General features: G+C 39.2%; 1 protein-coding gene across 1 annotated transcript in view; it reads right to left on the bottom strand.

The window, feature by feature from the left end:
* Positions 1 to 780: 780 nt before the first annotated feature.
* Positions 781 to 13,093, bottom strand: part of rnf38 (ring finger protein 38) — a 34,870-nt gene continuing 22,557 nt past the window's right edge. The window contains exons 4-13 of the mRNA XM_057332209.1: positions 7,129 to 7,322; positions 6,771 to 7,026; positions 6,172 to 6,351; positions 5,755 to 5,922; positions 4,524 to 4,685; positions 4,343 to 4,446; positions 3,826 to 3,913; positions 3,404 to 3,525; positions 3,194 to 3,293; positions 781 to 3,090 (exon numbers count right to left, since the gene is read on the bottom strand). Coding sequence (XP_057188192.1) covers positions 3,028 to 3,090; positions 3,194 to 3,293; positions 3,404 to 3,525; positions 3,826 to 3,913; positions 4,343 to 4,446; positions 4,524 to 4,685; positions 5,755 to 5,922; positions 6,172 to 6,351; positions 6,771 to 7,026; positions 7,129 to 7,322 — 1,437 coding nt within the window. The 3' untranslated portion in view covers positions 781 to 3,027. The remainder of the gene's footprint in view (positions 3,091 to 3,193; positions 3,294 to 3,403; positions 3,526 to 3,825; positions 3,914 to 4,342; positions 4,447 to 4,523; positions 4,686 to 5,754; positions 5,923 to 6,171; positions 6,352 to 6,770; positions 7,027 to 7,128; positions 7,323 to 13,093) is intronic.

Here is a 13,093-nt window from a genome sequence, read left to right as displayed (position 1 = left end):
AAGCGGTGGAAAATATGAATAAATCAATTCAAACGGAACATCATTGAACTGAACTCACTAGCAGAAAAGATCCGCTACCACCTACAAATATGGCCGCGACACCCAGCATTTAACATGGCGTGACGTCAGCGCCACATTATAAGATAACTATTTATATTTTATTAAATGTATGCTAACAATAATAATAATACTGCTTGTTGAATTTTGTTGTATGTTTGTTTTACTAAATAAACAATTTGTTGAATGGGTCCTGTAGTTCGGTCGCATTTAAACAAACCGTATGGTACATTGACATCTAGCGGTTGAGCTTGGTATTGCAGCCTAAATTCAAAATATTGGAGAGACAAGTTTAGCCAAGTAACGGCTTTCTTTTGCTTGTTATCAGAAATAATCTGCAGGCACTCGTTTGTGAATGTGTACCAGAAGTTCAGTTGGGGGTCACAAAAGTGCGCATGCGTAGTAACGTTTATGTTGTGAATATGAAACCGTCTATAGATACTATAGCGTTTTATACATTTTGTATATTTACTACAATAAATATAAGTGTGTAATGCAATTTATCCATGTAGATAAACATTTTTTAAACAATTTTTGCTATGCTGGTCAATTATCTTCACATCCTAATAGGAATCACTAAGTAGTCTATATATATTTGCACATTTATATTTCTCCTGTGGAAAGCCCAGGACCATACAAAGTCTGTCCAATCCACCCACCTTACACTGCAGGACTTGAATATGAGGACAAGAGATAAGAATTAAGAAAAATGTAAGTTGTGGAAGAGACCATTATACATTTATTACGGAGTCACCCTTTGAAATCCAAACGACTGGGAATAGGGGTCAAGAGACAAGAAAAAATAATAATCTGCACTACTTAGTAAAGCACTACTAGTAACATCTCTCATAAAAAATGTACAAAGGTTTGTTAAAAATTTTTATATCAAGCCTTCAAATGATTTTGGTTACAGATATACATATGAACTACAACATGTTAAATGATACAATTGTATTTTTTTTAATGGTAAGAATTAAAACAACCAATAAACAAAAAGCATAAGAACTCATGAGCTCTCTTACTGGTTTTGCAAAAAAGAATGGGGAAAAAACATAAATAGTAAAACTGAGGTAACTGCTATTGTACCAAGCAGGGAAAAAATAAACTCCTATAACACAACATGACAATGGTTAAGTAAGGTAATGCACGTTTGTTTCGCGAAGAATCGAGAAATCATAATTTTGCGGTTGTCGTGAATTCGACTCTATGACACTATAAGCAGACAACACTGGAGAATGTTTTAAAGGCATCTCTCATTAAGACACTGCAGGCTCCGAGACAACAGCACACGACTCTTATGACACTTTCTACACCAGTCGCAGAGCCTACGTAACGTGACACAGTGGCAGTTATATCCATTCATAATGATAGCAATGCATGATATAAACCATCACACACACACATTCTCGGACGCGCACACACACACCCCTCTAGGTCATGACGAGCATCTCGGTCAATCATTATAAAGTAACGCACGTGGCTGAGAATGGTTATAACGGCTTTATGGAGGCTGTATGAGTGGATGCGCTGGAAGGCGAAAAGCTCAATGTATAGAGAGGGCAGTGAGAGCAACGAATAATGAAATGTAAACTAATGACTGACAGAACAAGAACCAGGAATATTTAAACACCAGAACTAAGCAGGCTTTTGGGGTGCGTTTGTGTATCGCCTTATTGTCCCACTGACCCTTTGTGTCCCTCTTTTACGAAGAAACTGAAACGCTAGAATATAAACTCAGTATTCTTTTTTACAAAGTACACAAACATCTCCAAATTGGGTACACAGTCAAACAATTACCCAAATAAAAACTAAAGAATAATTCTGCTTGTGCTATGTGGACGTTGCCACAAGGTTAAAGACATAGGACTTGTTTGCAAGGCAAAGATAAAACTTCAGCTTGGCCTGAATACGAAATCGTCTTTTTAAAATGATATATGGCTTAGACTAAGACAGAGCTTTAATCTGTATTTAGGAATCACCCAATGCTGATAAATGACGCTGGTGTACAAAAGAAAAGGGCGAAAGAACTCCACAGAGAAGCAAGAGCAACAACTTTCAAATGCAAAAAAATGGGAAAACAAGGCAGAAAAGAAAACGGCTATAAAAGGATAAACTGAGTGGATGGATAGAGGAAAACCATCCAAAACCTTTCACTGCCCCCCTAACCAATCACATGTCATGTCAGTGCGCATCCTCAGCCAATCACAGACGAGAATAAAAGTGAGAGCGACAAGCCAGTGTTCTGTACCACACATGGGATAAATAACACACAATTCTCTAACACTCACACGCACACTCTCGTTCACACAAAAAGCACGCACACCTCACAGTATTCCAATTCTCTAAAGACTGCTAAATCATAATTGACCCAAAAGCCCCTCTTCACATACAGATATATGAATCTTTTACACCTTTTTTCATTTTTGTGGACGGGGAGACTTTCATAATTTTTTCAGTTTTTTTTTAATTGTGGTAATTTGTCCCTCTATATCGATACATACATACATATTTATATATAGCTATATTTGTCGGTAAAATATAAAAGTCCATGCTCACAACGTTAACCATCGTAAAGACCACCGCACCAAAGTGTGCTCACATAGCTGGGAATGTTAGTGCACATACACGCATACACACGCACTCAAACGAGACGCAACCCACCCACCCCCACCCACAAAGGGTAGAACTAAACTAATAATATATATATATATATATATATAAACAATATCAGAACCAGAATAACAAACCGAAATCTTTGGACTTCCACACAAAAAAATTAGTGATCAAACAAAAAGACATGTCTCAGTTGTCCTATAATTTAAAAAAAAAAAATGGATACACGTTCATGAATCTTTTGCAGCAGTATTTGTGCGAGTAGTAATTATGCATGTGGAAGTTAACAGAATGTAACAGTAGGAGAATGAGCTAAGTGTTTAGTGGTGTGTGTGTGCGTGTGTTCTGTGAACGGTGTCACTCGGAATCCCGCTGGACCTCAGAGGCATCTGCTCGGCATATAGGACAAGTTCTGTTGGCCTAAAAGACAGAGGGTTGAGCGTCAAAAACGAATAGAATCACGTTGGATGATGGATAATCAGTTCTGAAAGTGTGCATTCATGTAGGCATATAGCTTGCTCACCTTAAGCCACTTATCTACACACTTGGCATGGAATTCGTGATTACAGGGCAGTACTCTTAACAGCTGACGAGACTCAAAATCGCACATGCACACCACACACCTGTGGAGAAAGATGGAGAAGCATAAACATTATGGACGTGACAAAATACTGGACATTTCAACGACACGCATTAATGTTTGGGTTGTCATTCGTTCGAGTGTCTTACTCACAGAGTCTGCTCGGACTGATGGTTGCTGGGGTTGAATCTGTAGGAAGGCAGCTGTTCGATATCGGCTTTGGTCAAACCTCTAGGCTTTGCTTCTCCAAGGCGCTCGGCAAGGTTTAACAAAGCCTGTTCAAACAAACCCAAACAGATACCATAAGTTTTTACAAATATTGTGCTTCCCTGAGATTAACTTAAGTTGAATATATTTACACTTTAATTTAATATATAATTAATATTTTGACATTTACATTACGAATCATTTATTTTAATACATAATTAAATGAGATCATACCCTTTATTTTATAATGTTATAATAAAATCAAAATAATCAATAATATAAGAATCACTTTACTTGTGCTAGAAAAAAACACGAGTTTGTATCTGTATTAGATTGTGTAAATGGGTATATTACACGTGGGCTCTCACCTCGTAATTCTCGACCTCTCCATCATCTACATCCAACTCTAAGCTAATGGTTGGACCCACTGCTGTTGGCTGGACTGGAAGAACAGATCTGTCACCAAAATAACACCATTATAAACCAGCTCACTAGCCCTCAAAAAAACTCTCGGTGTATGCACACACATGTAACCAAAGACCCTTTGATCCCCTCCAGACCAAGGTCCTATCTACTTAGAGAAGGGGGCTGATATCTTTGAAACTGCTTGTAAAAACTACAATAAAACATTTCTGGGCAACAATTAAACAAACACATAAAAAACATTTTCATGTTGCCGCTACGCATGTGAAAAGGTTAATCATACTCCGTATAAAGCCCCTTCCCTACAGAATCATCAATCTTTAATGAATTCCGATTGGCTCCTTTTACCAGAAGGCTGGGCTTTCATCACTAGAGCAGTGTACCGAGTGTTGCATTTTGCCGCATTCATAATAATACAACTGCGCCAACGTGTTAATATTTATAGTCCTTGTTGTAACTCACAGGAAGTAGGGCAGCAGACTTGGGTGGTAAGGTGGTGGAGGCATGGTCTGCTGAGAGCGGTAGCGACGGCCCGTGATTCGTCGAGGCATGAAGTGAGGGTACGGCTGGAGAGGACAAGAACGTTTTTAGGAAAAAGAACGAAAGCTTTACCACAAACCAATAAAGTGTGAAGATGGCTCACCACTCCGAAGAGCTCCTGCGGCAGGGGGTCGTGAGAGAGGAATTGCAGTGGGGTGGAAGGGGGCAGAGGGCTGGGATGGCCTGAGTGAGGGTAGTTAAACCCTCCACCTAGAGACAGGTGATCCCCTAACAACTCCACTTCATTCTCTATCCTCTGCAGCGGCTATTCACAAAAACACACATATACTTCCTATTAGTAATAATTAACACACTTGACAGCCACAAGTCAAAACCAAAGTGTGAGTTTCGGATCATTTTAAACTTTTTTCATAATATTGATTTTTTCGCTTGTGAACGCTTTAACTTGGACTTACATTTCCATTTAGTCATTTAGCAGACGCTAATATCCAAAGCGACTTACAAATGAGGTAAACAATGGAAGCAATTGGAACTTACTTGACTATAATAAATAATAATGTTTGAAGGGGTACCAAAATACATTGTGGTATGATGTTTCGTGACAAAAAAATAAGATGCGTATTGCAGAACAAGGTTATTTTAGTACTAAAATTAAAACTTTGAAAGCGTTTTTGTTTATTGAAATCAAATAAAATATTGGCCTAAAAATTATTGGGGAAAACAAAGAACTGAAATGTTGTCTCAGAAATAAACTGAAATAAGTTGAAAGCCCTAAAAGTTGAAAGCACTAAAATTATAATAATAAACAAAACTAAAACTAAAGCAACAATTAATTTACCATATATAGCAACATAAAAAACAAAAAAAGACATAATAAAATTACAAAAGCATAGCAATAATACAATTACAAAAGCATAGCAATAATAAAATTACAAAAGCATAGCAAAGTGGCTAAATGTTTTACTAAAATTAAAGTAAAAACTACAAATCTAAAAGTAAAAGCTAATTTAAAATATGAATAAAAACAAAATAAAACTAATATCAAAACTATAATAACTGTTGTAGAGCTACTTAACTTTTACTACTATTTTTTACTACAGGACTTTTCTACTTCCTGATTTTTTCTCTTCAATTCTTAATGTCGTTCATTTTTTCATTAAAATTCTGGTTTATTATTCATGGACAGAATTGTCATTATTTTACTTTCATACTGTAAGGTTCAATTAAATGTTTTTTTTTTTAAGTTTTAGAACTCAATTCAATTACTTGAATTTGATTGTTTTATTTTGAATTTTATTTAAGAAACGTGATACAAACTTAATTTGTGAACCGAGTATTGTTACATCCTCAGTGGTTTGAATGCGTATACTTACAGATCGGGACTGTTGCGTCTGGAAGGGTAAGAACTGTCCAGGTGGGGGGAGGTGGGGCGGATGATGCGAGAGATGAGGAGGATGGAGGAGGAAGGGTGGTTCGCTGGAGAGAAGAGAGGGAAACGCGTACGGCAAGGGCAAATGTTGCACAGAACATGCCGGCAACATCTGAAATCAGAAAGACATACATGTTGTACGAGACCATTATGCCAACAACAAAGTTATTGAGAACCATTAGCAAAACTATAAACCAACTGCGGTTTGTTGTATCAGGAGGGCAGGGTATTCTTGCATCTCCTGCTCTCATTTACGAGACCGGTACACTGTACTCTACAATTACTCTGCCACCACTAGGTGGCAGCAGATACAAACATGTGATTTTCAAACCGCCATTCTGTTCTGGCTTTACCTACTTACCGGAGGTGGTACACTACAAATTGGATAGTGTTGTTGTCCGCTGAACACCACAGAACAGGCAGGCACCTGCTGCTGAGAGGAGCACGCTGGGAGATGTTGTCCCGTACAGAGAGGTGGTGGCAGACCGTGGGGCGGGACTGGAGATACTGTATATGATACCGGTACTGTACCCTGAGGGAGCTAGCACACAAACAACAAATCTATAAACAGAGTCTACCAGATAAACATCACAGTAGCATACATGTATAATACAAGACGGCAAATCCCAATGCACGTGACGCACCCCAGGGTACAAACTTGGTCCCCTTAGACTTCCATTATACACAACAACAAACAATACGGCTTTAATAGAGTTTAGAAATTCTTTACAATAACTTTCTTTTGGTAAGCAAATCAACCTTTTTGTGTAAACTGTACCTTTAAGGATGTTCTACAGGGTAAATCTAACGATTCAAATTTTGTGCTTAGTTGACTTAAGTCAGAAGTTTTTATTACAATTTACACAAATGGTGGTCTAATTACCTGTATGTGATATAAAAAAATAAAAATACAAAATTGAGAAACAAACAGGCTCAGGGGATTTAATCGAAGCCACTAACCTGTTCATGGAGGTCCATCACCATAGTGCCCTGCTGCGGCGGGTGCAATAGCCGAGGCGAGAGTGTAGGGGGATGGAAGGCCCTGGGCTCATCGAGGCCGGGCGGAGGGTGAGATGGCGGCTGGCCGTAATGATGAAGAGAATGCAGGTGAGGCGGGTGACGATAGTTTTCGTCTTGCCCCCCACCGGGGGAACCGTGAGGGGGGTGGTGCCGAGATAAACGCTCTCGTCTGCCGCGCTGACGCCTCACCGGTGGACTGTGCAGAGGAAGTCACGTTCATTTTATTTTTTTATTGAATAGCAAAATAAATTCTTTATCACGACAAGAACGAGCAGTCAAAGTTCAAATGCGACTATACCTGCGTCTGTGCCGAGCAGGTGTGTGGCAGCGCTCCTGGTGGTAGTGTGGGTGGGGATAAGGGTGTGGCCTGCGACTGGGTGGAAGCTCCCATGGTCTGATTGGTGGAGAGGGTGTGGAAGGAGGGGCCGAGGTAAACTCCAGTACAGACTGCTGGGAAAGACGCTGTCTCTTTGGACTGGGAGAGTCATCTGCCTGAAGGAGGAAAGCACATTACTCATTTACTCGACTACAACGACGAACACACATACTCAAAGCTGCATTACTGCTACATTTAAAGAAACAGTTCACCCAAAATTAACTATTTCATACAACAGACTAGTTGAGGATTCTTCATTGAGCATTCCGAGCACAAGCAGCTATTGTGCCTGGTGGCATTAGTGGCATTTCCCCTCTGATATCACTGCCTCTGTGCTGCCTGAGGCGTAGTGAGGTCACTTCCCGAAAGTTTGAGAAAACCCACAGCTTGTTGCTCAACACGCACGCTCGGTGTTACAAAGGCACACCGAACACCCCAGTCATCTCGAAGAAACGTGCAGGAGTACATGAGTCAGTATGTGTCAAAGGCCAGCGTGTATCCAGGAGTATATGAACACCTCATATCTGCTTCATCTCACACAGGCCTCTTACTGGAAGTCACTAACACGCATACATGCTTACTCAAGCGAGACAACACGCATTTCTGGCATACAATTTTAAAACTCGGTTTATAAGGGGATGGACCGAAAGGATCTTTGGCAAATCAGCTTTGGGTGACTAATAAGTTACTCACAGATACTTTCTAATGCAAACCCACATATATATATCCGTGATGTTTTAAGATGCAAACTAGACACGCATGCGATTCAGTGAGAAACACGTGGGACACGCAAACAAGCGGATTAATAGATGCTCGCTCGCGCATGCAGACTCTTTGTGGGTGGTAAAAGGAGCTCACATAGAACAAGGTTAAGCCAAGTGTGGAGATACAGACAGCAGCCAACGTGTGTGTGTGTGTGTGTGTGTGTGTGTGTGTGTGTGTGTGTGTGTGTGTGTGTGTGTGTGTGTGTGTGTGTGTGTGTGTGTGTAACAGGAAACAGCTGGGAGGCAGACTAGACGTATCTGCATAAAGCTTTGAATCAGGTTTATTTAAATGTAACAGATACAGGCTAGCATATACAGTATCCCCCCTTTCCTCATTTACCATATGTCAGCTTGGTCTTCGAGCAGACACTTGGTGTTTAAGTCTCTTTTCTCTGTGTGTGAGGTGAGACATTGCTAAGTAATTCCTGAGTCAGCTGCATGATCCCGAACAAAACAATGACATCAGTCTACACAGCGTACACATCTCTCGCTCACTCACACACACACAGAATATGAGTAAAGACATGTATCAAGGATCAGATAAGGACGCAACTCGAACTTGAGCTTCGGGCTAATGCATGCGCACTAACTACAATCCATGTCTGCAACAGTATTATATATAGGTTCTAGGGATGTTACGGTATTGTAAATATCGAAGTATCGAGATAGCAAATCTTGTCGATATTATCGTGGTCGCATGACGATAGATCTTCCAGGCAAAGTGTAGTTTTTTTCAGCCGAATGGAGCGAGTTGAGGGTACCGGGAACTACAATTCCCATCAACCCATGCGTGCCCATCATCCTCTGCGCTCTGCTGCCGCCCGCCACAGATCAAGTTGAGCGAAAATGGCGGATGCCGCTAGTGGCATAGAAACGGATTTACAAATTGTTGAAACTAAAGCGAATTATAAATCGGATGTGTGGAAGCACTTCGGTTTTCCCGTGACAAGAAACGAGAGCGGAGAAAAGGTGACGGACAGACAAAAAAACAATATGCAGACACTGCCAGACTGCGGTGAAGTACAATTCGGGGAATACGACTAATATGAAGAGCCATGTGTTACATCATCACCCCGAAAGGTTTCATGAAGATAGAGGAGCAAAAATATATATATAGCAGTGAATGAGGTGAGTACCTGACTGTTTGTGAGTTGTTAAATGTTGACAAACAACTCAAACTTTTTTCATGTTAATTTTTTCATGTTCTCAAAATTTTTATGTTATTCATTTTTATGTTATTATGTTAGTTCCTGTTTCTTACAGACTTTACTGTTCTTTGCACTTTAAAATTACCTAATCTAAAAATAATAAATGTGATCTTTGTTCAGTCATTGTTTAATAAACACTTATGCCACATTTTTCCAAGTCTTCATTTGTTTTGTTTTTTTTCCTGCACAAAATTCAATAAATATCGTATCGTAGTCTTCATATCGAGGTACTATCGTATCGTGAAATTTTGATACCGTTACATCCCTAATAGGTTCATATTCAAATATTTTCAGTAGAGGCGATTTTAAATGACCACAGTTAAATGTGTTTTTCCTCTTTATAACAATAACCTCAGATTTGGAATTCGCCCTAATGTGCTTCTAAAACATGCCATGTGTCGAGTCCCATCGTGGTTTGAATTGCCAATACACTTGCTATCAAAGACCTAAAAGTTTTAATGATGTGAATTGTAATGAATCTGAAAAGTTTATGCATTATCTTTTGCGCACTAAAGTCCACGTGCTGACAAAACACATGGGTACATGATTTCATTAAAGCAGGGCCTCGGAAAGTTGAAGATGTCATTTTCAATACTGCTTTGGTTTTAACACCCCCACCCTAAAATTGGAAATTAAAAAGTGTGATCTAATGACTCTCCTGTTCCGATGGCCATATGTTCACACTGTCAGCTTGCATAAAAACTTCATAATGAACATTCAGGCTCTTTCAGTAGTAAAGCAGTCTGACATTATGTTGTCTTAAAGGTGCAATATTATACAGACAGAAACGCAATATTATATACATAACCATATCTTTAGATGTGTATAAAGAGCTAACGTAATGAACCGTTATGTTTTTATTACCGTAGAATGACAGGGATGTAATGACTCACTTAGCTCACGATGTAATACGATTCAAGATGCTGATCTCATGAAATTCACTTTTTTTTTACAAAATGAGTTGAGACAATTAAGACATGAACAAGTACCCTTTAATTATTTCTCAAATGCTGCACATTTCTTTGTAAAATAAAAATATATTTTATGTCAAACAACAAAACTAAATTGCAATTTTAAAACTTTAAAATTCCAAATCAAATAAAAAATGAATAATACAAAAGTCTCTTCAATATAAACAAATTAAGACTTGGTGCTTTTCCCAACTTGTATTTTTTTTATATCAGCATTTCCACGTTTTTCAAGTTTGCAATAAACACAGCAGCCCCTGCTGTTCAAAACATGAATTTTGATTCATTTAACATCTCAACCGACTTGAATCGTGACATATTATAATCGATTTTCAACCGGCTCACAGTGAATCATTACATCCCTATAGAATCAGCCATCCTAAACGGACAAACTGCTCTACAAAGCGCATTTTGTAAACGCATTATCTCCTTCTGCAAAAACGTGCGGGCATCGTTGTCCTGTGTCAGCCACTGTAGTGCTTTGAAAGGGAGGGGTAAGCAGTGGACTGAGCCGTTGGTTGCAATTCGCAACCTCAGCGCTAGATGCCGCTAAATGTCATACACTGGACCTTTAATAATAAAATAAAAATAATAAAAATGTAACTATAGAAACTGTTAATAAGAGATGGTAAAATTTTACAGTGTAGACATTATGGATTATGTTGTCTTAATATAGATAAAAATTTAATTAATATAATTAACAGAAAAGCAAACTCAAAACTACTTGAAAACTCATTTAAAAAAATAACACAAATGTAACTATAGAAACTGTTGATTAAACATGCTCAAATATAACAGTTGTGACATGTTGTGGCAGTTTTGGCGCACTGTTTTTGTATAGTGACCAGCCATTACTTAGAATTTGCAAGAAAGTAAAATGTTCTCTTTGCATTTTATCGACCAGTCTTTTTTGGCAACACCCCGAGATGCTTTATATACAGTTTTGAATGAGTTCTCATCTATTCTGGACTCTTATTGGTTGATTTTTCTTTATTATTTGGTCTATTTTAACATTTTTAAATACATTTTTGTTTTCAATTGAATATGCAGGCAGCATATTTTTCCACATAACTAATTCCAAACATTCCAAACACCTACGCACACACGCACAAATAGTACGATTATTTTCCATACAGATAATACTGCCCGTTGTTGTGCACACTTGGATTGTGACCTTAATATGGAGCTGTGAAGCTATTGAGGTGAGCCAGAGAGTGACCACGGCAGAGGAGAGGAAGGTGATGGGAAGGATAAAAAATGGGTGGCAGACTAGGGACTGGAGGGTTGGGTGGATGGGAGGCAGAGCAGTAAGGGGGAGGGAGAGGACAGCACCGACGCCCCAGGGGGCAGCAGGGTGGAGCTCAGAGGGGGAAAAGCGCAGAATTGAGTATTGAAAATTATGAACTATGAACAGAGCCTGGAACACAGCCTCAGGCTACACACAACCACTCGAAACCAGCAAGAGTGCACACACACCCACTTAAAACCAACTACACACACACACAGCCATCCAAAACCAGCTAGACACACAGGGAGATTATATTCAAAGCCAAAAACGATTCGAAACCAGTCTGGTATAATGCACAGACTCCGTGGAGACACACATAAGCACACACACATCTAAATGAGGACATGCCTTCTGCTATACACGTCTGGTGTTTACATATAAAGCCAATTATAAATACTATACAGTTCAGAAAAGCACATTTCAGTAAACCTTTAGTGCACCTGAATCATCAGTGATTTTAAATAGATGAGTAACACTGCCAAATAGAAAATTAGGTGCACAACACACACACACACACACACACACACACACACACGCACACACACACACACACACACACACACACGTCTGGTTTACTACCTCCGTAGGGACAGTCCATAGGCGTAATGTTTTTATACTGTACAAACTGTATGTTTATCCCCTAACCCCACCCCTAAACCTAAAGATCATAGGAAACTTTTTGCATTTTTAGATTTAAAAATATATATTGTTCTGTACAATTTATAAGCTTTTTTGTCTATGGAAACCTCAATTTTGGTCCACACGGTGACACGAGTCCCCATGTGTTGGTGTGCATTCAGGTTTAGGTCCGCACTGGGATATAAAAACATGTCCACACACACCTGTCTAAACCAGGACAGTCATGTCCATTAGTATAAAACTTTAATGGAGATTTGCATTTGGGGGATGTAGTAAGGGTATCAGATGGGGGGGTACAGTGGACAAAATCAGTGTGTGTACACTGTGTGTAGTTTTTATAAAAAATCTTTACCATTTTATTAATAAAAGCATGTGAGAGCTCAACATCCGGTCCCGAAACTACAGCTCCAGGACCCGCCATCACATGCTCAAATACCAAGTGCTCTCTGCCTGGAGGCCACACCATCCACAGGGAATAACCACCACTATTGTGAGAGAGTTTGGCAAAGTGCACCCAGTCACCATAGCCATGCGATCCGAGAGCAGTCAGCACTGCTGTGGAGCAATCCAACCTAGGGCTGGGAATTGTGAGGGATTTACAGATTCAGGTTTTAGAATAAGATTTTTTTATAATTCAACCAAAAATGGCTTTTTTGATCATTTATTCAGCCTCATTTCATTCCAAACCTGTATGACTGACTTGAAAAACAAACGATATTTTGAAGAATGTTGGTAACCAAACAACATTGGACCCAAAGGTGTGGCTCAGGAATATCACGCAAGTTATGTTTCTGGATGAAGGCTGTACCAAGACTATGGGGCAAACCTGAAGAATGTGCCGTGTGCTTGCGGGTCAACGCTTTATTTTTCAAGATTTTGAATTTGTATTTGAAGTTTTGTTGAGAATTTCTAAACAAGCTTGAAGGAATGAAAAATTTAATGGTATTGTAGCACGTCTAAAAGTGACTAACTATGCACTTAGCAATCTGGGGTTAAGTGCCTTTCAAAAACTCACAATGG

Source organism: Triplophysa rosa, linkage group LG4 (assembly GCF_024868665.1).
Source record: "Triplophysa rosa linkage group LG4, Trosa_1v2, whole genome shotgun sequence".
NCBI classification, from domain to species: domain Eukaryota; kingdom Metazoa; phylum Chordata; class Actinopteri; order Cypriniformes; family Nemacheilidae; genus Triplophysa; species Triplophysa rosa.
This window is presented reverse-complemented; position numbering and strand designations above follow the sequence as displayed.